This window comes from Trachymyrmex cornetzi, unplaced genomic scaffold, assembly GCF_001594075.2.
Source record: "Trachymyrmex cornetzi isolate Tcor2-1 unplaced genomic scaffold, Tcor1.1 scaffold607, whole genome shotgun sequence".
In the NCBI taxonomy this organism is placed as follows: Eukaryota; Metazoa; Arthropoda; class Insecta; order Hymenoptera; family Formicidae; genus Trachymyrmex; species Trachymyrmex cornetzi.
Window position 1 is genome coordinate 822,050 of NW_017299923.1, and position 22,112 is coordinate 844,161.

Here is a 22,112-nt window from a genome sequence, read left to right on the forward strand (position 1 = left end):
CTTTATCAGACATTTCTTAAATACATATTTTTATTTCAGGTATCTTTTTAAACAGCCTAGTGTTTGAAAAGTTTTTTAGTAGTTTCGATTCCTGAAATAATCTTCAGTTCAATTCTTTTAAACCTTTCTTAAGAACTTTTTAATTTTTCAGTCTTTTTTGAATGTTTCCTGTACTCTATTTAGGAACATTCTTGTCAATAATTAAACTTTTCTATCGTAACGTTCACATGTTATTGTTAAATAAAGATTTGAAAAAATCATCGATTAAGTCCGCGCAGTACTGTCAATAGGCTCCATTTTGGTTTGTCCAGCCCCTACATTTTCTTTTGGATCCTCAATCGGTCGAAGTTCATTCCATTTCTGTATATTACCGCTACCTCCGAACAGGAACACGATCATACTCCCAATACTCACCCCGGCGCCGATCCAGAAGAGTATCTGCCATCTGTCGATCGGATTCTAGTACACAAAGAAGATGGATTTATATTAAAATTTTCATATAAAGGATTGAAAACGCTAACTAATTAGTTTTCTCTGCTGAACGCAGCCATTTAATTGGAAGAGGACGAATGGATCGAACAAAATTTGTGTACGAAAAATTAAAGAAGGAACAATTCTTTTGTCGCAACAATTGGGAACTTTCCGCGTAAGCGTGGTTTCCGCTTGCGTAACGTTGCGTGCATCCGCTGTTCGTCTTCTTTAATTCAAAGACTCATCCTGTCAAGGATCGCGCTCAAACCGTATAATCAAGATTACCGTTGTTAAAGAGACATTAATGAATATTTCAGGTGTGGATAAGAGAGCCACTTGTGCTTGGTCGTTTATATCATGTTGCCATTATGTAATGTTATACAAACAAGGAATGATAACTCGTGATATATTGAAGATCTTGATAATCACGATAATCGTGCGATTATGCGAATTATACAATTACAATGTAAATGAGCAATTTACACAAATAGAAATCCAATAAAAATTTGTCATGCATAAATATGTATAAATATATATAAATATACATAAACACGCATAAATATTCATAAACATGTATATTATTATATATGAAATGTGTTCATACATATTGATACATCCTTCTTTCTTTTGTTAAATTACTTTTTAGTATAATAGAAATAATAATAGTAATGTGAAAACATAAAAAATAATTAAAGAGATAATTTTCGCATAGTTTGTTTTAGAAAAAAACAAGTTTGGAAAAATGTAAAAAAAAATTGCTTATACATAATTATGCATAATTTCATATATAATTATACATAAGTAATTTTTTGCATTTCTTCAAACTTGATTTTTTCTAAAACAAATAGTGCAAAAATTACCTTTTTAATTATTTTTAATGTTTTCACATTACTATTATTATTTCTATTACACTAAAAAGTAATTTTATAAAACAAAAAAGGATGTATGAACATATTTCATATATAATTATACATGTTTATAAATATTTATGTATGTTTATACATATTTATATTGTATATTCATGTATGAAAAATTTTTTACCGGGTAATAATAGAATAAATCCAATGAATATATGACAATATCATAAATTATTATTAAGACAATAGAGTTATGAAGGAAAATATTTGAGGTGATAATTTGAAAAATAATTAAATCAGATTAATGGATTATGATAATAATTTCTCGCAAAAAAAAAGAGAAATTAGTTACACTTTTTTCATTAAAATAATTGATTTGTAGCAGACACTTACCCCAAATTTGCCGGCTATCTCTTCAACTATTGGTGGAATAATCATGCCGGAAGTGCTACCAACTGTATTCATGATACCGTAAAGAAAACCAGCAAAATTTGGTGCGAGATCCTGATTGTTCGACAGATTAGAGATAAGAGCAGCACCGTTGAAACCCAGTGCAAAGAACAGAAAAATGTTTGCTAGTACAAAATCGCATCCGACATAGCCGACCAATATCAGAAAAACGCCCGGTATAAAATGTGCTGAAAGAACGAAATTCTGATTACTGAAACGTTAACTCGAATTTCCAATATGCTCTACAGACAAAAGAGTTTGGCCATAAGAAATTTTGTGTTTATCAAATTATAGTAACGTATATTAAACAAAAAACAAAGTCTAAAGTGTTAGTTATATTTTATAAAACATCAAAAATAATAATTAATAATTAAATAATAATAAAGCAATGTTCGTTTTACCAATAAATATCTTTTGGTGCAGAATTTTTTTTGATATTTACTAAAATCTTGGGGAAAAATGTTATATGTATATATTTATATATATAATTATATATAAAAATATGTCAATGTTTTATATAATTATACAGGGTGTCTATATTAAGTCCCACCCAGGGAGTAAAGATTTTGTTTTTTTTTATAAATATATATTAATAATATTATTACTACTAATAATAATATTACTATTCAAACTGACGATTATTTGTCATCCGAGATTTTCGAAATGTTAATACACAATTACGGATATTGGCAGAGTTAAAATCAATGTGTAATATGCTTACAGAATATAGTCGCGAGTTTACGCAAAAGAGTGATGCTAATAATCTTCTTTCTCTTGATGGTGTCACCCGCCCAACTAAAAAAGAATCCGAATAGCATCCTGCCACCCCACGGCGCGCCGGCCGCCGCACCGCCTTTCGTCAATTGAAATCCTAGCGCCTTGGTCAAATATAGCATGAGCGAGTTTTGGTAGAAGAATAGCAAGAAGAGATTTCCGAAATGGCATATGACTAGACTGATAAATGGGACCGACAATAATATCTGCCGCATCGGAGTCTGTTTCCATCGGGGTTTCTCGGGGCGCACCGTTCCTGCTTGACCGCTATAAGAATTACATTAATCGTTAAACCGATTTCGTTGCAAAGGAAGAATCATGTGATCACCATTTCTATCAATAAATTAATCTTGGTTTAATTTACTTTTTATCTTTGTCTAGTTTTAAGAATTAGAAAAGAGATAACACAAACTATGGAAATCAAAGCCTAAACGGTCTAGCTGGATTTTAATGTTTGTACGGATTCTTATGTGAATTTATATACTACATGTGTAGTTCCCAGAAATGCGCGCCGAAATGATTTTTCGGTCTTGAAACGCTAACTCTATTAAACTACCGCAGTAATATCACGAGCTAAATTGACTAGCAATTTAGCAAATTTTTGAATGCTTATTCGCATCTTCAAAACGATCTTAATAATGTTGAATGACATATTAAAATCTGTAAATAATTAATTCTTATTGCGAAAAATATTACCTTGCATTTCTGGGAACTATACACGTAGTATATAAATTCACATAAGAATTATACAAGTATTAAGATCCAGTTAGACCGTTTAGACTTTGATTTCTATAGTTTGTGTTATCACATACACAGTCCTATAATGTATTATATTGTTTAGAAAAGAGATAATTAAACTGATATAGCGTTTTCAATCGTAGCACAAGTTTGAACCGATCCGGGTTAACGATATCGGTAGAGCATTAACATCAATTGATAGTAGAGCATGTATCATTAATCCAACTCAGATTAGTTCGAACCCACTACGGTTGAAAATGCTATGAGACTAATGAGTAAATTAAACCGAAATTAAAATCTACCTTTATAGAAATCGATTTCGTTTGACTATTACGTTAAAATGTAATCCTTCTCTTCGGCACTGATGCCCGGGTGTTCAACTGGCGAGTCGTAAGCGACCAATGCCCACACTACTGTCCACACTAGCATCAGCAGGGATGGTATATACCAGCCGGATTCCCAATTCACAGACTCCGCGATGCCGGCTATCATCGGATAAGTTAATATCGTGCCAAACGTTCCACCCAACAAAGACCAGATCATGCGCGCCCGTTCATTCGGATGCGACCACTTTGCCACCATAGTATGACACGCGGGGAAAGTGACACCGCCAGTGACACCGATGATGATCCTGGAGAACAATAGCAGACCCCAGTGACATTGTGCTAGGAACGGGCTAATTAGCGAGATTAACGCGGCCAAAATCGACGTCCAGAGAATCGCGCGGCGCGGTCCATATCTCAGTGATAACCAGCCACCGATGAAGTTGCCAGGCACGACGCCGTAGCTGTAGCTGGCCAAAAGTTGGCCCCGTATTGTTGGGGACCAGTCGAATGGTAGGCCGCTAAAAAATGTGAAGGGTGCATCCGTCGGCCGTGTCACGACCGGCTCTGCTTGGCGACGTTCTAACGAATGTAATAGATTTCTATCCCGTTCTTCCTGCACAAGATCTAGAACGTATTGTTCCATGTAGCTGGCAGGATCAAGTGGATTAATGATAACGTCACGACGTCGTCGCGATTCGTCGAACACGCATGCACCGCCATTCGTGTAATTGACTGGCGGTTCGAAGATCATCGGTACCACCAGAATCGGCATCTGCAAACGACACGCGTAGCTTGTCCAGCAGCAGGTGAACATCATTACGCAGATCCAAACGCGTATTGGGAGCCATCCTGCAAAAAAAGGAATCTATAATGATATTTTTCTTGCACGGCAAAATCGATCGACGTTCGAATATAATTGAAATATTTTATAGAGAATAATTTAAGATTCTTTTCTAATTAGGAATTTTTTTTAATGATTTTAATTCTACATTGATTTTGAACAAGAACAAATGTCGAGAACGTGAATATTTTAATGTAATTATTAAATATCAGTATCTTGAATTAATCATGAATCTTAACGGCTAATTACGCTTTGTAAATATGTAAAATTTTTATTTTTTAATAGAGAATTTATTTTCAAGAGCTTTAACTTATATGAAAAATTAAAATATTTAAAACTAAAAACTTTTGCTTACATTCGAATATTTTTTTCTAACCAGTAATACTATTCATTGGGACGCGTCCAATTTAATTCATGTGGTTCTTATTTAGTATTTAGAATGTAGAATCACGTAGAAAAGAAATTATGTGCCAAATAAATTATTCAAAGTTATACGGTTTATGGTGAATTGTTATTTTCCAGTGAAAATTGGAAAATCAATAAATTCTAAGCTCATATAAGCCATAAATTGACTGAACCCTAACTTTTGTCTTGTATTTTATAAAAAATGAAATTTTTCTCTTAAAATCACAAGAAAGATGAAAAAAGACTAAAATTGGTGGGGTTCACTCAATTTATGGCTGATACGAGAATTTACAGATTTTCCAATTTTCATTGAAAAATAATGATAGCCATCATAGTTTTGAATAATTCACTCAGCACACAATTCTTTTTCTACGTGATTCTACATTTCAAATACTAAAAAAAAAAACACAAGAGTCAAATTGGAGGCGACCCAGTGAATAGCGTAACTAGTGAGAAGACTATCAATTCTAAATAAAAAGGAAAAAGTTAACAAATAAATCGAAAGTAAATATGCTTCTAGAGATACTATTCATATTATTCCAGTTTTGCGGTATACATACAAAAAATTACAATTATGAAATACGACGCTAAAAAAACCATTTACAGATACAAGTAAATGTTATAAAAATAAAAATACTTTTTTTTAATATGTATTGTGATGTCTTTCTTTTTTACTTTAATATACTTCAGATTAGAAGTATATTAAAGTTCTGCTAGAATGTTTACCTTGAAAAAAGAGTAAAGAGGATAACCTACTTTAGTCTAATCACAATCGCCTATATTTATCCTAACGTTTCGTCGTGATTACTTCCGTCGAATGATCCGTACTTACGTAAAAATTTCCAGAAAATTGCTGGAATGCGAATCGGGAACACGTTTTCGCGTAATGCCCGCATTTAGGAATGTTTAGAAAAAGTGAAAAAATATGTAGATCGACAGAATTGCGTTGCATTACCATGCCAACTAGATATGTGTGGACAAATTAGTTTCTCTATCGTAATGTCAAACATTGATCTAAAATAGTTGAAAACACGCCCATAATAGAAAATATATTGTAAAAAGGTTAAATAATTTTTTAAATTTTCTATATTCATTGTTAGTCAATTTAAAAAAATAATTTATATCATTATGTTCAAAAAATACGTAACATGAATTATACATATTTTTTAAATAAAATAAATATGATAATAAATAACTAAAAAGTTTGACGAGGTTTTACGCTGAAATAGCGCTTGTTTGAAAATATCAGTCAGTACCAGTCGCAAAATAAAATACTCACAGTTGGATTTGCCGCAGTATTAGCTAGATACAACAATATTTAAAAAAATGTACTAAAAAAATTAATAAATAATTTAAATAATCAAATCATTGTTAGAAAAAGATTCTCTATAATATGATATTTTCATATTTATTTATATTTTCAAAATTTGTTGTATTTTTTTAAAAAGAATTAAAAAAATAATTTTTTCTTATTTTTATTCAAATATTTTTGTATATATGAATAATTTATAAATTTCTTAAATTTTATGTCGCAAATCTGTCTCTTTTGATTTGCACTTATAATTTTATTGATGTATTCATGCAGTTTATTGAAACTGCTATCATATCATTCATATATTCTCGCGCACGTGAAGAAGAGATTTTAGATTTTTAATTACGCGGTTATCCCAAGCTCTCTCTCTTCTCTTTATTATCGCGAAAATGTGCAAAGTATTTGTTCAACGTATTTTAAGTATTATATTTTATCTGCACATCTGGTTCACATTTGGTTTACGATTTATGAAATTAATACAAAATTTTTCAAGGCACTTACATATTCGTAAATATTATCTACTATTTCAAAAGAAAGAGAATGAAAGCCATTATACAGACTTCGTTTGATTTCGAAAATCGTTAGTATGCATGTCAGTTTTTAACTATTGTCTTTTTAGGCATTGCAACAGCAGCCTTGTTGACACCTCACCGCGTTTACGTGTACAATTATTTCTTTTTCATTTCTTCACGTTTCATTCTTCAGTTTCTTATTTTTGTACATTAGAAAGATTACTATTATTGTTACACCTACGAATATTTTTGTCCTTTGACGAAATTTGACAGTGTGTTTTTTACAAAATAAGTAAATGTTTTAGATATGTTTTAAACATGTTTTTTTATAATACACTGTTTAAAGTACGTTTGAGGCATTAAAAACATATTTGAAAAAAAACACAATATCTTATTCTTTAAAAAAACATTAGTCTTTATCAATCCTGGTTTTTTATATTGTTAACAATTTAATAAAAATTTACGCTTATAAAGAAAATTGCATATGTTCGAAAAGGAATAAATCATAAATTATAAATATAATTATAATTTTTAAAAATGAAATTATAATTTGTAAAATTAATTTAATAAAATTAATTTTATTATTAATCTCAATAATAAGATTATAATTTGTATAAATTATAATTTATATAAATTATGTATTTTTTTGTAATAAAATGAATGGAAACGAATATAAGAAGGAAACTAGAATGTCAATTTCGCGATTTTTATATAAAACTCTATTGTAATATTTTTAAGTTCAATTTATACAACAGCAAAGGTGCATGAGATTTAAATGATTGTTAAAGTATAATTCGATTTTAGTGTTTGTTTCAGTTTTAAGTTTGCAATTGAAATTAACGCTAAATCTTTTAATTCTAAAACTTTGCAATGTGAAATAAATTCTTCAGGAAGATAAACAGAAAAATTAATTTTTAACTCACGTGATAATGATCGACAGAGCCACAGCCGAAAATTTTGAAGCTTCATGTTGCAGTTTTAATTCAGGAATTCAAAGAAACACTTTTACACACGTTTTCAATGATTTTCCGGAATCTCGTACGTTGGTCATCACCGTTTGAATGTTGTTCATCGTCTAGTTTCACAAAACAGTTGTTGAACATGGAGCTTATATTTATATCCCCACGCAGGTAGCAAGAGAGCTCGCAAACTTATAAGAGAGGGAAGGGATTTGAGAGAAGAAGAGGGAGAAAAATAATTTATGATTAAAATTCAATTAATCTGCAAACCTTTTGCAACAAGAATTTCTCTTCGCAAGAAGCTTTTTGAATTGAAGAACTAATAGTAATAATTTGGACATTAAATTCTCTTTTTAGAAATATGGAAATTCTATCAGATGTAACATTCTCAAATTTGCATATATTATGAACAGTTGCTGTAACAACTCTCAAAGCTATTTGAAGTATTAAATGTGGACTTCGACGTTTGCTGAAAAATGCAGTATTAAAAAAATGAAATAATAAAAATACAATTAAACAAAGGCTTTAATATGACACAAGATAGAAATTTGTTATATAATTTCTGTGAAGAGATGTAAAATGAGTTATATATATATTGAGTTATATAGAATTTCGAAAGTATCTGAAATTGTATCTTTATTTAACAATAAATAATGTAGCTATAAAAACGGTTTGAGGACAAAGAACAATTTTAGCACGTTTTAGTGTTATCGACCGATTATGCAACGTAGATCGTGCATGCAACATTAAGCTTTTATCTGCGAGGATAACAGACCGATTTACGTGTATTCTATTGTACATTACGTCTCAATGGGGAAAAAAATGTTTGAAAAAACGTTTTTTAAACATTTTTAAAAACGTTAAAAAAACGTTTTTAAAAACGTTTAAAATAACGAGAAAAGCCATTTTTTTTTTCGTTAAAAAAACGTTTATTCAAACGTTTAAATAACGTTTTTTTTTAATAAAATTGAGCTCTCGAGATATTTAATAAAAATAATAAACAATAAATTAACGGGCGATTGAATGATTTTCATTTTTTCGATTCTGTACTCTTTGCGAAACAGTTCTCTTTTTCGATTGTTCCTCTTTTCGATATGTGTTGATCAAAGTTTACAGCTGTTCTTACTTGGCTTACCAGTTAATTGGCAATGTGACTTCTCAAAATTGTGAATTGAAGAGGCTCTCCCGGCTGCACACTTGGATCGTTGAGATGCGAATATGGACCATAACTATTGTTCTGACATCGCTGATGATGGCTCGAATGAAGCCGAAACGTACGACATTGAGTTATGTAAAATTTCTTGCGATTTAATGTAAGATCTTGCTTTGAATATATTTTGTTATTTTACACATTCAATAACTGTGCCTATTTCTGGCTCTTAATTGCCCGTTAATTTATTGTTTATTATTTTTATTAAACGTTTTTTTAATTGTAAACAAAAAATTAGTGTAAAATTAGCATTTAATAAATATTAATAAATATTTAATAAATTCCTTCGAAACATTAGGTCAAATTAATGTAAAACAAACATTTATTTAACATTAAATGAACGTTTAAAAAACATTTGTTGGTGGAGTTAGATATAAAACTTTGCAGTTTCCATGTTTTTAACATTTTCTGTAATTCATTGATAATAATTTATTGATCTGATTACGACTTAAAATTGTGTAAGTATTAGTGTCTTATAATCAGGGGTGGGCAGTATTTGAAAGACACACACACATGTATTTAAAATACGTATTTAAATATATTTTTGTATTCTGTATTTCGTATTTGAATACTTATTTTGAGAGTATTTTGCATTTTGCACTTAAATATTTTTTTTTTTTAGTATTTTGTATTTTAAATTTGTAAATACTAAATACATTTAAAATATGTAAAAATTTTTTAAATTAAAGGTAAAATCGCACCATTGTTGACTCAATCTAAAGTACGTTCCATTTCACGCATGATGTGCATAATGCATCATTTATCCTTGTTTACAATAGGCGAACAACAACCTCTAGCGTTGTATCTCAGCCAGGAGTGGGCAGTATTTGAAATACAATACGTATTTAAATATATTTTTATTTTATTGAGAGTATTTTGTATTTGAATACTTTTTTGAGAGGATTTTGTATTTTATATTTAAATACAAATCCTCTCAAAAAATACAAAAATATCAAAAGCTGGACATATCGCTTATTTGCTACAACGACATAACTAAAAAATTATCATTTCTAAGTTACTTGCAATAAAAGAACGAAAACATAAAGAAAAAAAGGAAAAATATACATTAAAAATACACACTTTATTCCTCTAGGATTAGTTATTACATCAAAATTGCATTTCAAAATTAATATTACAAAATTTTAATTCAAAACGTTCAAACTAATTTTTTTAGAAAAACTTTGTTTTTTGGATTATATATAGCAAGTATGAGCAGTATATAAATACACGAATAATAAATAATAAACAACAAATTCGAAATCATAATAATTAATGTTTTATACATTTAGTACCTATATATTTTTATACTTTAAATTATTATTCGTATTTCTTACATGAAAAATAATTTAAAATCATAATAATTAATGTTTTATACGTTGATCTAAAATCAGCTATCTTTTAAAGTCTCTCTTTCTTTTCTTATGAAATAATTCCAAAAATCCTTGAATTTGTAAATTGGTTTTTGAACATGCGATAACGTTAGATACGGTCACAAATAATAACTGCGTATCAGCGTCTTGAAACTTGACAGTCATTATCGAAGAAACTGCGGGTACAACAATCACGGCGATATTATATAGTCGCGACTTGCAAACGAACGTGGAGTGAGTTGACATTTACATATCCGACGAACGATAACAGCACATTAATTCCGTGTGTATATTCGTTAAGGATCGAACGAGCGTGTCAGAATGAAGAACGGAAATTTAATTGTAGCAGAGGCCCTGAAGGAGCAGGTACGGGCCAGTATTTTTGTCGACGATGACTCTCGACGTTATTTAGTAATCCATTATGTATCCTCGATTCTCCGGGATTTTTGCGCATTTTTAAGGAAATTCCTGCATAAGATCTCTCGCGAGATCGTCAGTTCTAAGATTTCGAATCTTGATTTAAATACTACTTTATCGTGAAACAAATACACATCGATTTTAGGTTATGATCATTGGTACGTGATCACGTGACTAAATTTTGCATTCTTTTCGTTTTGTTTAACACAAGATTTGTTCGCGTTGTTTAAAATCTGCATTAAAAATTTTGCATTTAAAACGAGATAAATGTACATTTGGTCATTAAAAAGAGAGAAAGTGAAAATTCTGAGTGCAAAAAGTGCAAGCAATGTGAACAGACCTATGATTTCGCTCTTTGAAGGTGCGATCAAAGTCTCATTATGGGCGTCTTCCATTTAATGCTCACTTCAGAAACCGTGCATTCCGATGTATCCGATTTCTGATAGGTTAAAATTATTTAATCTTTATTCCTAATTCCTTATTCCTTCTATTGTGCGCAGGGCCTTTCGTTGACCAACGTTGACCGTATCTTAAACATAAATCGAGCGCTGATTGGTGAAAAACTGGTTTAGAGGATAAAATTTATCTGCATCATCCATTTTTCACCAATCACGCTCGGTATCGCGGCGCCGGTGTTTGCGTGAGAATCCGAGCTAAGATTATCGTATTGGTTTTATCTAACGAGTCATTGACTTGGAATGTTTATTTAATTTTTGATGCGGTCATAATAAAGCTGATCTCACCAACTCCGATTAGCTTAATCGACCTATTAAGTTTCAGAATTGCAAAACTGAAAACATCCTAATTTTCTGCAAATTACGATTTATTTATAATATATATAAAATAATAAATTTTGAATATATATATTAATACTTAAATAATACTTCTAATTAAAATAATTATAATTTTACATATTTTGATATCATGTATAACATGTGGCAATATAACAATATATATTACATCATTCTTCACAGCTGCCAGATTCAGTTTTGAAGTTAGCAAAATCGGTCGACTAATCAGAGTTGATAAGATCGGTCCTTAAAATTGTATGTAATTTTTATCTTTTAATATATCAATAAAATTTAATATATCATAAATTCTAATCTCTCGTTATATATATTTTAAGAATTTGTTACATTAATCGTTGTATTTTAAATTTACAAAGATTTCTGAAAAAATACTTAAAAAAAAATTTTTTTTAGATTTTATAAATTCGCAAATTAAATGAGAAATAATAGAACAAAAAAATCTTAAAATATTTCAGAATGCACATATTACTCATTTCCTACAACGACACAAGTAAAAAAACTAAATTTTTCAGAAAATGAGGTCGAATGTTTTATTAATAAATTATTAATACATATTTTGTACTTTTAATTTTGAAATACAAAATTTTGATGTATAATAATAGCTGATAAAGGAATAAAAATTTGTGCTTTTGAAATATGTTTTTCTTTCTTCTTTTTTATGTTTCCATTCTTTTTTGCAATTAGTAACTAAAAAATCATAATCCGTAATAAATGAATTATAAGTATGAAGAATTGTAAAAAAAAAGATGTAAACTTCTCAATACTTCTGAAAAGTGTTTCAATTTGTATAAAAAATTTGGGGATTTCCTAAAAAATTATAAAATTTTTTAAATTATAAAATACAGAGATTCTGAAAAATTGTAAAATTTACATAAGTATGAATTTTGAAAAAAATATAAGAATTCTAAGAAAAATTTTTACCAGAAAAAGTAACTTTTTAATCTCATTGTCTTGTTTCTGACAAATAAAAGACAGTTGGATATATCCTCGATGAATATATCAATAATTGTAGCAAAAATTAATCGGGTATGTATATAATACACAAGATAGGAACGATAACACTTAGTAACATTTTCAAGTTGCAGTATTATAGAATACGTAATCTCACCAAGTGAACAATAATTTATTTCTTGCACACAAGTAGGAGATTTGATACGCTCGAAAAGTTGAAATAACGATACGATTTGATGTAACAATCGTTGACAGCGGATGTCTGAGTAAGTCGAGGAAAACACTAATTTTACAGAGCACTTATAGCAACCAGCATTCGTACCCGTGACATAATATAAGCGACCGTGTGACATACCCGAGCGTGCACTTATCACAAATCAAATTCATTTCGGCACGAATAAGAATCGACTCTTATCACAATCGTATAATCAACACTTACGCTTTTTTGGCGGTGCAATTAACGGCGTATGCTCGTGCTCTTGATACATGCTGAAAATCGCTTTTATTTAATGCATACAGATCGTCGAAGCTGCTGAGCTACTGATGCTTTTTCAGATGAAATGAGGTGTCTGTGCTTTATTTTTATTTCGTGCGAGTTCATCGGGGCCGAGCATTATCAACACTCTGATAAAACATAGATACTATTTATTTTATATACACTGCGCGCTACATCACATTAGACCGCTATTTCATTTATGCCTTTTTGTGACAAATTGTTTAAGCCTGTTGATTGGCTATAAGATAGAAAGATTTAAAGCCCTTTCTGTCCTGCACACATTTGTCGTATGACAAAAATACACAAATGAAATAAGCACACCCACAGAAAAGATTTCTATATTCAACGCTATTATTACTCCTCGATCTAGGATAAAATAAGATCGATATGTATTTATTCTTCAGAAAAGAATATTTTCTTCTTAAATAAAAAAATCTAGAATAAAGAATTCTTGATGCTATTCCATTTTGATTTTCTTAACAGAAAAATTTATGTTACATTTTTCGGCAACGAAAAACTGGGCTTGGTCTCAAACTCAGAATCTCTTGTCGTTTCGCGTGTCTCTTACTTCGTGCGCTAGACCACGAGAACCACGGTGCCACGATGCTATAGCATCACGTATATGTACAACACTGAATGGACTTATTCTAAACGTAAGATATATAAACCTAACCTAACCTAAATTTGTACGTGTTAGGAGCTCCGCACAATAAAAGCAACAGGGAACAGAGAATAAGAATTTCAATCTATCAGAAACTGTAGTATATTCCATAATACATGATTTCTGATAGGTTTGAAATTCTTATTCTCTGTTCCTTTTATTGTACGGAGCCCCTTATACTCGTCTCAAGACGTCGATCTTATTTGATTCAAGGGGTAGAATAAAAATTATTGATTTAATCTTAATACAATTATAATTTTATACTGTATACATATAATTGAGCTAAAATTGAGTATGTCAAGAATATTTTTTTTCTCGATATTAGAAATCCTTTCTGAGAGTGTACCCTTAGACCGATCTCTTGTTTAATATGCTTTTAGAGAAAATAAATATGTATATCTGGAAACACTGATAGTGTCTCGGCGCTAAGCTGCGCGAAGCGACACTGCCGTGCCTCCTTTACGCGAACCGACGAGTTGCGGCAGATCGAGATTATCGGATCTCAATAACGGCTGAACCGATCGCGTTCTATGTATGCTCAATCGATAGCCACCACACGGATTGTATGATGAAAGTGCTTTTATTTTTCTTCTACGTGCCCTACGAGCGGAGATATCGCGACGCAAAGTTCCGAACTGCTACTTTTTCAGTCCATTTTTCAGATACGTCGTCCTTATTGTTATCATTATTGTCGTCGTCGACCACATTCCGCGCATTCCTTTGGTGTCCGTCTGACATTCTTTACGCAATCTGGAGAGACGATAGTATCTCGGCGGTGACATAGCGTACGTTATAGATACGAGAGAAAGGAGAGAAGAGATTATAATAGAGAAAATGCACACCACAATTAAATAAAAGTGAATGAAAATTTCTTAACTTAAATTTGCTTTCAAAGCACGTTCAATTACGTTTTTATCGATTCTGTCAATAAATTAATAAATAAACTAAATTGAGCTCTCTAGATAATAAAATAATCATCAATCAGAAATTTCCGGGCGATTGAGAGCAATAATAGCGCAGAAGTTGGTGCGTTTGATTTTCACAATAGTATATTTCAATTTTTACAAATTGCATATCGATCGAATATAAGAATTGAAAAAATCTTATGAAGATTTTTAAGAAAATACCTTAAACTTCTTCAGATTTTAGTGAGAACTTTTTTCATCAGAGAGGAAACATGGAAAAAAAGAAATCTATGTATGTTGTAATGTTTAATTATATATGGACATTCATTCAGTTATACTCAACTTATTTCGAGATATTTTCTTACACTGTAACTATATGTATATATATTATACATTGTGAACAGGGCTTGACTTATGTTTTCGGCATTATGGGACACCCTGTGATTGATTTGGCTTTAACTATGCAATCCATCGGTATGCAGTATGTAGGTTTTAGAAATGAGCAGGCTGCTTGCTATGCCGCGCAAGCTTACGGATATTTAATGAGTAAGTAGAAATTTTTTACAAAGATCATATATATTTTCAATGTTAATATATTTATTTGTAAATATGCATATATTAACATCAATAAAAGATAAAAATATCTTCTAAAAACATTTCTTTTGCAAAACGCTTTACACTCGTAACAGTTGTATAAACTCTATCACCTGATTAAATAAGCGTAATCATTGTTGTCATAAGTAAAGTAAGTGAGATGATAGAAAATAAACACGAATAAAAAAATTATAATATGAAATTAAGCCGATCAGAGAATAAATCTAATTAAGTAAAAGAAATCTTATATTCTGCAAACTGCGCAACGAAATCTTTTTCAGTTTTGAAATGCAATCATAAATAGAAGTATAAGAGTAACAGTATCACATGTTAAATGGACAAGCAATTTAATAATATTGATGCTAATAAGTATTTCATAAGAATATTAATAATTTGATGTTAATAAGAATCTTAAAAACTATGAATAATTTATTGCGAAAAATATTACCTCAACCGGAATTTAAATTTCGTGGCCGTTCTCCCAATTCGACTCTCTTACTTAATGAAAAAAATGAGCTTATATAAAATATAGAATTTTCATCCAGGAAAACCTGCGGTGGTATTATGTGTCTCTGGTCCAGGGTTGTTGCATGTTATTGGTGGTATGGCAAATGCGCAAGTAAATTGTTGGTAAGTATTGACCCGCGATTCCTATACTATTATCTTAATAATTTACCGATGTCATATTAAATGAAGTATATTATTAGTAATAATCGTAAGAGTAAAATATTACGAATCACGAAGTATGAAATATCAAAGCACTCGTATATGTATAATACACGAGAATACGTAATGAATATTAGAATCTTGGAACGGAAATGGATTAATTAATTATTTTTCGTATCTTACGGAACGATCGACACATGTGGCGATTTTCGACGTAATTTTGTTTATTGCGTGGAAATCGTCGTAAAAATTGTTCACCTAACTGCTGTCTGACTTATAATAGTTGTGATTACAATCTCGTTGCATAGAAATCATGGCGATGCATCAAAGCATTATGTCATTCTGGTTTGTGGATTTTTCCTTATGAAAACATCGGATATGCATTTTTTGCTACCTATAAAAATTATATGGAATCGTTGATTTGATGCTTTGTAAAATTTATAACTTAGATTTTTTAGCGTGTCACACAGAGAAAAATAGTTGAGTAATTTTTACTTTAGCAAATTAGTAAAAGTATTCTGATTATTTTTACAGAAATTATGACAAACTTTATTTGATTGAAAGTAAAAATATCGGAGATGTAAAGTAAAAAAATACATTTTTACAATTACAATAAATCCATTCAAGTAATTATTACTTTATAATAAAATAAATTATACTATTTTCAAGACTGTAAACACGAACAACTCTCAAAATTTACTTTACAAAATATAAAAAGTATATTAAGTATGGCTATCTGACGATCGCTCACTTACCAAAAAAGTAAAGTAAATTTTATATTAAGTAGGCGCTTGTTCTTATATGGCGTGCCATAAAATTTGTTAGAATTCTATTACCTATTACTTTACATTTTTCTCCATGTAGGATATAATTATAACGAATATTCAAAATCATTCTGATTCAGCACCTATATATTTCGGCAGGCCTGTGCTCGTACTAGGAGGATCTTGTCCGGAAGATCACGAGGGTATTGGCGGGTTTCAGGAATGGCCACAGGTCGAGGCAAGTAGATCATACTGTAAATACGCGGCAAGGCCACCATCAGTTGCGCTTATTCCGTTGCATGTTGAAAAGGCTGTACGACTCGCCACTTATGGTAGACCAGGTAAGGAGTGCCAGACTTCTTCTGCAATTTTCGAATTAACTTAGGGCAGTATTAGCACTTAATAGATTCTAGATATCAGCTGAAAAAGACGGTGACAGCTTCATGATAGTTTGCAAAAAATTTAACGTTACGTATATTTAAAAAATTTAGATTAATAATTTATAATATTTTTTTCATCATCTTAAGACTTTAAGAAGTTCATTCGTGCAAATTATTATAAAATAAAATTTTTATATCCTTCAGCATTGCAAAGCTAAGAAGGGAACTTGTTTCTTTTCGTTATCTTCACACATTTATCCATCCATACTGTCTATTTTTAAATCTAAATTCTAACGTACCAGTCTCAAATGTATAATATTACTTGTTATTCCTATCTTATCTCTTTCAATTTATCTTTACTTATCTTTTTCCTGCCTCTTTTTATCTCAGATTTTTCTTTCTCTACAATCTTAACTCTTTTCCCTCTATTTCTATCAACTTCTAATTTTTATTTATATCCATATCTCGCAGCTAAATTCCAATTTGTTATCTTCGCGTAATCTTCAATTTTCATCCATTCTTCTTCCTCACTACTACTCCTTAATCCTCTGATTTCTTTCTATACTTATCGCACCATCCAAACATGACTCCGATTCTCCTAATATCTCCATATCATGGCTTCTTTACATTCTTCTATTGTTTTCTTATTAGATTTTCCTTTAACTTCTTATTTATATTTCCAAACTCTCTTCCTCCTACTACATATATCTTCTTATGTTCTTGTTTCTTTTTCTATTCCCTTTATGATAATATCATAAACCTTTCCTACCTTTTCTTCTCCTTTTTCTGATTTTCTCTTTCTTTATATATTCTACAAATTCTGTATACCTGCTTTTTGTTATCTTTTCACCCTGTGCTCCTTTTTTCTATTCCCCCCCCCCCCCGCCCTCTCTCTCGTAATGGCATCTGACAGTGCCGCTGTAGTTGAGACTCAGTGAAATCTTTTCTGATCTGAAATCTTTTAGGTCGAAAAAGAAGGTCAGATATTGGTCGCATTTCGCTGTTTTAATCTCTTCAAATCGGTCGCTCCCTAAAGAAGCCATGTCCTGAAAGACTTTGTCTAATACATTTTTATTTAACGGTTCCATTTTTTATTCCACGATCGAGTAATGTGGTAGCGTGATATCACTTGGGTAGAGCCGCGAATGCTCAGGGCTTGGCTACATACTCCCGCAGCTCTCGCAGGATGCCCGGTATCCGAAAGGGATCGTTTGCGACGCAACTCCTTCTGCCCTATACAACTGTCGGCATAAATGGTAGCTTACACCTCGGCTTGGAGAGCGACGAGGGGTTTCTCTTTGTTGGCTACACTCAATTACACCCCTGAGCGGGTTATTTCTGAGTGTAATCCTCTTTACCACGTTAAAGTGGAAATATCTATTCAGGAGAATTCTGATAAAAAATTAGACATTTTTTAATCTTACATCTTTGCATCGTACTATACATTGTCTGCAGGTGCTGCTTATCTCGATTTACCCGCTACATTATTGACCCAAAATGTGGACGAAAGTAAGATTGCTAAGGTTTTATGCTGCCCATCGCCATCGCTATTGTATCCTGATGCAAAATTAATCGAGCGGGCAGCAAATTTATTGATAAAAGCGAAAAAACCTTTGGTGATAGTCGGCAAGGGTAAACGCATGGATTTACAGAAAATTTTTATTATACCAATCATTTTTTCTCTTCCTTTTTCCATTATGCTTTTTACACGCAGGAGCCGCTTACGGTCGAGCTGAAGATCCGGTGAGAGAGCTTATCTATTCGACAGATTTACCCTTTTTACCAACCCCGATGGGAAAGGGCGTTGTACCGGATGAAGATGAACGTTGCGTCTCCAGCGCGCGAACGTATGCCTTGCTACATTCCGATGTCATTTTGTTGCTAGGTGCGCGATTAAATTGGATGTTGCATTTTGGACGGCCACCTAGATTTCAAAATAATGTCAAAGTCATACAGGTAAATCGATGATTCTTTATATGATTTCTTAAGAATGCGACGAAGCGATGTATCAAAATTTTTTAAAGATTGTTTATATTTCTGAATTTATAATTATTTGTCACAATATATTTTCTTTAATCCTGCCACTCGTGAAGTTGTATGAACGTTATATAAATATGCTAACGTTTACAGTGTATTTCTATAAATCGTATTTTCATTAACAACATGTGCAATACTCAATGCGACTTTCAAACTTAATTTTCTCAGAAACGAAGAAGCCTCAGAAAAAGTTTATTCTGCAGTTTCTATTTTTTTGTATAAGAAATTATCCTTCGTCTCGAAATTATCCTATTGTATCATGGACCCCTACTCTGTAATAAATGTATATTTTTTACAAAATCGAATGAGTGTTAAAAATCCTTTTTAATATTAATTCAAGAATAAAATCTTTTACTAGGGTAAAATTCTATACTATTATATAATATGAAGAGAGATATCGGAAAAGATAATTTCGGATTAATGTACAACTGCTGCTATTATTCCGTAGATCGATTTGTGTGCTGAAGAATTGCACAATTCCGTAGTATCTGCCGTCGCTATTCAATCAGACATTGCACCTGCAACAGAATATCTGTCAAATACATTGAGAAGTCGAAAATGGCGTATTGAGCAAAATCATCCGTGGTGGAAGGAGCTCATATCGAAAGCCAAACAGAATAAGCAATCAGTTCACGTGAGCCCTGTCTTAGTTATTATTTGAATAAAGATTCTTTCTTTGTATGATCAATTTGCACACTTTCTTTTATTAACTTTCGTTTATAGCGGATGTCGATGGACACTAGTGTGCCCCTGAATTATTACACCGTATTTAAGCATATTCAAGATGTTATACCAAAAGGTGAACATATCTTCTTGAATATATCATTTAGATACATACGTTTATTAAAATTGTAGAAGTATCTGTTTTTTATCGTAGAAAAGATATCGTAAGCATGTATTTTAATTTATATTAGCAATTTTTTTTAACAATTAAAAAAAAGAATCAATAATAAAAATTTCTTTCTTATGTATTGATTTGCAGTATAAGTTAAAAATATTACATATGCTTAATATTATATTATATAAATGATTGTATAATATTATATCTACAATAATATTAGATCTGTAAAGTATAAATTGTATAATTCTATAATTATAATATTTTTTCATATATACAGATTGCATTATTTGTTCCGAGGGAGCTAATACAATGGACATCGGACGAACCATTCTCTTGAACAATTTGCCTCGCCATAGACTAGACGCCGGTACGTTTGGCACTATGGGTGTAGGGCTTGGATTTGCAATCGCAGCTGCTCTTTATTGCAAAGATAATGCGCCGAAAAAAAGAGTAATTTGTGTTGAAGGAGACAGCGCCTTCGGATTCTCCGGCATGGAGATCGAAACCATGTTTCGGTAATGTAATAAGCTATTGCTTGGTAAAAAACGACTGTTCGAACCTAATTCTTTAATGCAATTTTATTAATTCATACGATCATTCGACATGTAAATAAGTTAAAAAACAAAAATGCTATTAAGCATCGCGGTGCGTTTCGGAGATGTTAATAAAGTGTCATTTTTCAAATTATTTTTAATACATCTCGAAAACGCAGAATACGAAAAAATTTCAAGAGAACTTTTTGGTAGGAAATTAATATAAAAATTTTTTTTTCAATATCAAACTCAAAATAAAAGAAAACAGAAGAAAAAAATAACAAAAATTTGCTAAAATTTTCAATTTTTACTTTTTTGTACAATAACTGTTTTTCTATCAGTCCAAACGCTTTTGTCGTTAGAGAAAAAAAGTAGACATTGTAACGAAAAAAATGAGAGGTCAAACAAGAGCTTTTTGATGACAATGGTGACCGAGATATCGTTAACGCAAGTTGGACGTTTCTAATCGGTTTTCCAATATCTTGGATTTATTCTCTAATTTTATGTTATTGAGACTTTCTTTTATTGCAATTATTAATCAAAACCAATGTATTTCATACTAAAAAAAAATATATTTTACTTAATTACATTTTGCTTAATAGTATTTATCTTAATTATACGCTATATCATGAAACAGAAATTCATTTTTAATGTGTGAGTAATAAAAATAAAAAAAATTAATGACGAATTATAATGCAGTTTGTAACTGCAGTTGTGCTCACAAATATGAAATGAAATTTGTGAGACCGTCTGTAAAATATTAAGGAGAGTCAATTGCGATAACGTCAAAACATTGGAAGCTGAGGAAGACGATTTAAGCTGATGCGGACAATAAAATTGACGTCGATATTGAGAATTGTACGATTATATTATAATAATTGACTTTTATTGAAAATGACATTAAAATTGGTTTCTATAACATTCTATAGCGCATAATTAATTGATTGTTTATTATTTACATGTCGAATGATCGTATGAATCAATAAAATTGCATTAAGGAATTAATTCCTTTTAAAATCCTCCAGGCAATAGACTATCTTGGTAGAATTATTAAGATAAAAAAAGTCTCATTTCACGGGCGAAGAATATAATCACATCTATCCTTTCTTTTCAGTTATAAACTACCGGTGATTATTATAATCGTGAATAATAATGGCATATACAGCGGTTTTGATAACGAAACTTTCAAACAAATACAAGCGTCCGGAGATCCTACGCAAGTGTACGCATTTCTCTACATAATCTTAATATAAAAAAATTATGTTTTAAATGTTTAGATAGTTTAACTTAAGGTTCACTGTGATCGATTGTTTGCAAATCCAGATACTTTTACATTAATTATTAAAATTACATTTTTAGGACACCTCCGTATTCATTAACATCTGAAACTCATTATGAGAAATTAATGGAAATGTTTGGCAAGAAAGGACATTTTTGCACTACTGTGGAGGACATTCAGCAGGCATTGAAATTATCTCTCAAGGTAAGATTGTTATTAATAAGATCATCATTCCTTTAAAAATTGAAAAGAAATGTTTAAATGCTAAAATATCGTTTCAGGTGATGGACAGTCCCAGTTTAATAAACATCATGATTAACCCGCAAGCAGATCGAAAGAAGCAACAATTCAACTGGCTAACAGAATCAAAATTATAGATGTGCCACAATCAAAACGTTTTATGAAAATATTTATGATTTTCTCCAATATTTCTTTTCTCAGAAAATCATTTTTTACAGATCCTTAATTAACTCTGTTATTCATATGGTTTTTTTAAATGTAATTACTCGCGTAGAGTGTTTCTGACATGTCTTAATTTTCATTGTTCTCTTTGA

General features: G+C 30.8%; 2 protein-coding genes across 3 annotated transcripts; one reads left to right on the forward strand and one right to left on the reverse strand.

The window, feature by feature from the left end:
• Positions 1-88: 88 nt before the first annotated feature.
• Positions 89-12,624, reverse strand: LOC108766591 (sialin). Of its 2 annotated transcripts, XM_018515982.1 has the most exons (6): positions 12,560-12,624; positions 7,610-7,761; positions 3,625-4,465; positions 2,500-2,819; positions 1,722-1,966; positions 89-459 (listed from the first exon to the last, which is right to left on the reverse strand). In XM_018515982.1, exons 2-6 carry the CDS (start codon positions 7,653-7,655, stop codon positions 265-267), a joined length of 1,647 nt encoding a protein of 548 aa, XP_018371484.1. In that variant the 5' UTR covers positions 7,656-7,761; positions 12,560-12,624; the 3' UTR covers positions 89-264. The 2 variants fall into 2 exon arrangements, with proteins under 2 accessions (XP_018371484.1, XP_018371483.1); XM_018515981.1 differs by lacking the exons at positions 7,610-7,761; positions 12,560-12,624 and adding an exon at positions 5,695-5,832.
• On the forward strand, positions 10,392-22,031 carry Hacl (2-hydroxyacyl-CoA lyase). The gene is made up of 12 exons (XM_018515980.1): positions 10,392-10,591; positions 14,869-15,010; positions 15,604-15,688; positions 16,648-16,829; positions 18,324-18,500; positions 18,583-18,824; positions 19,354-19,539; positions 19,629-19,704; positions 20,024-20,261; positions 21,394-21,501; positions 21,639-21,762; positions 21,840-22,031. The coding sequence occupies exons 1-12, from the start codon at positions 10,547-10,549 to the stop codon at positions 21,933-21,935; spliced, it is 1,701 nt and encodes a 566-aa protein (XP_018371482.1). The 5' UTR covers positions 10,392-10,546; the 3' UTR covers positions 21,936-22,031.
• The last annotated feature ends 81 nt before the right edge of the window (positions 22,032-22,112 follow it).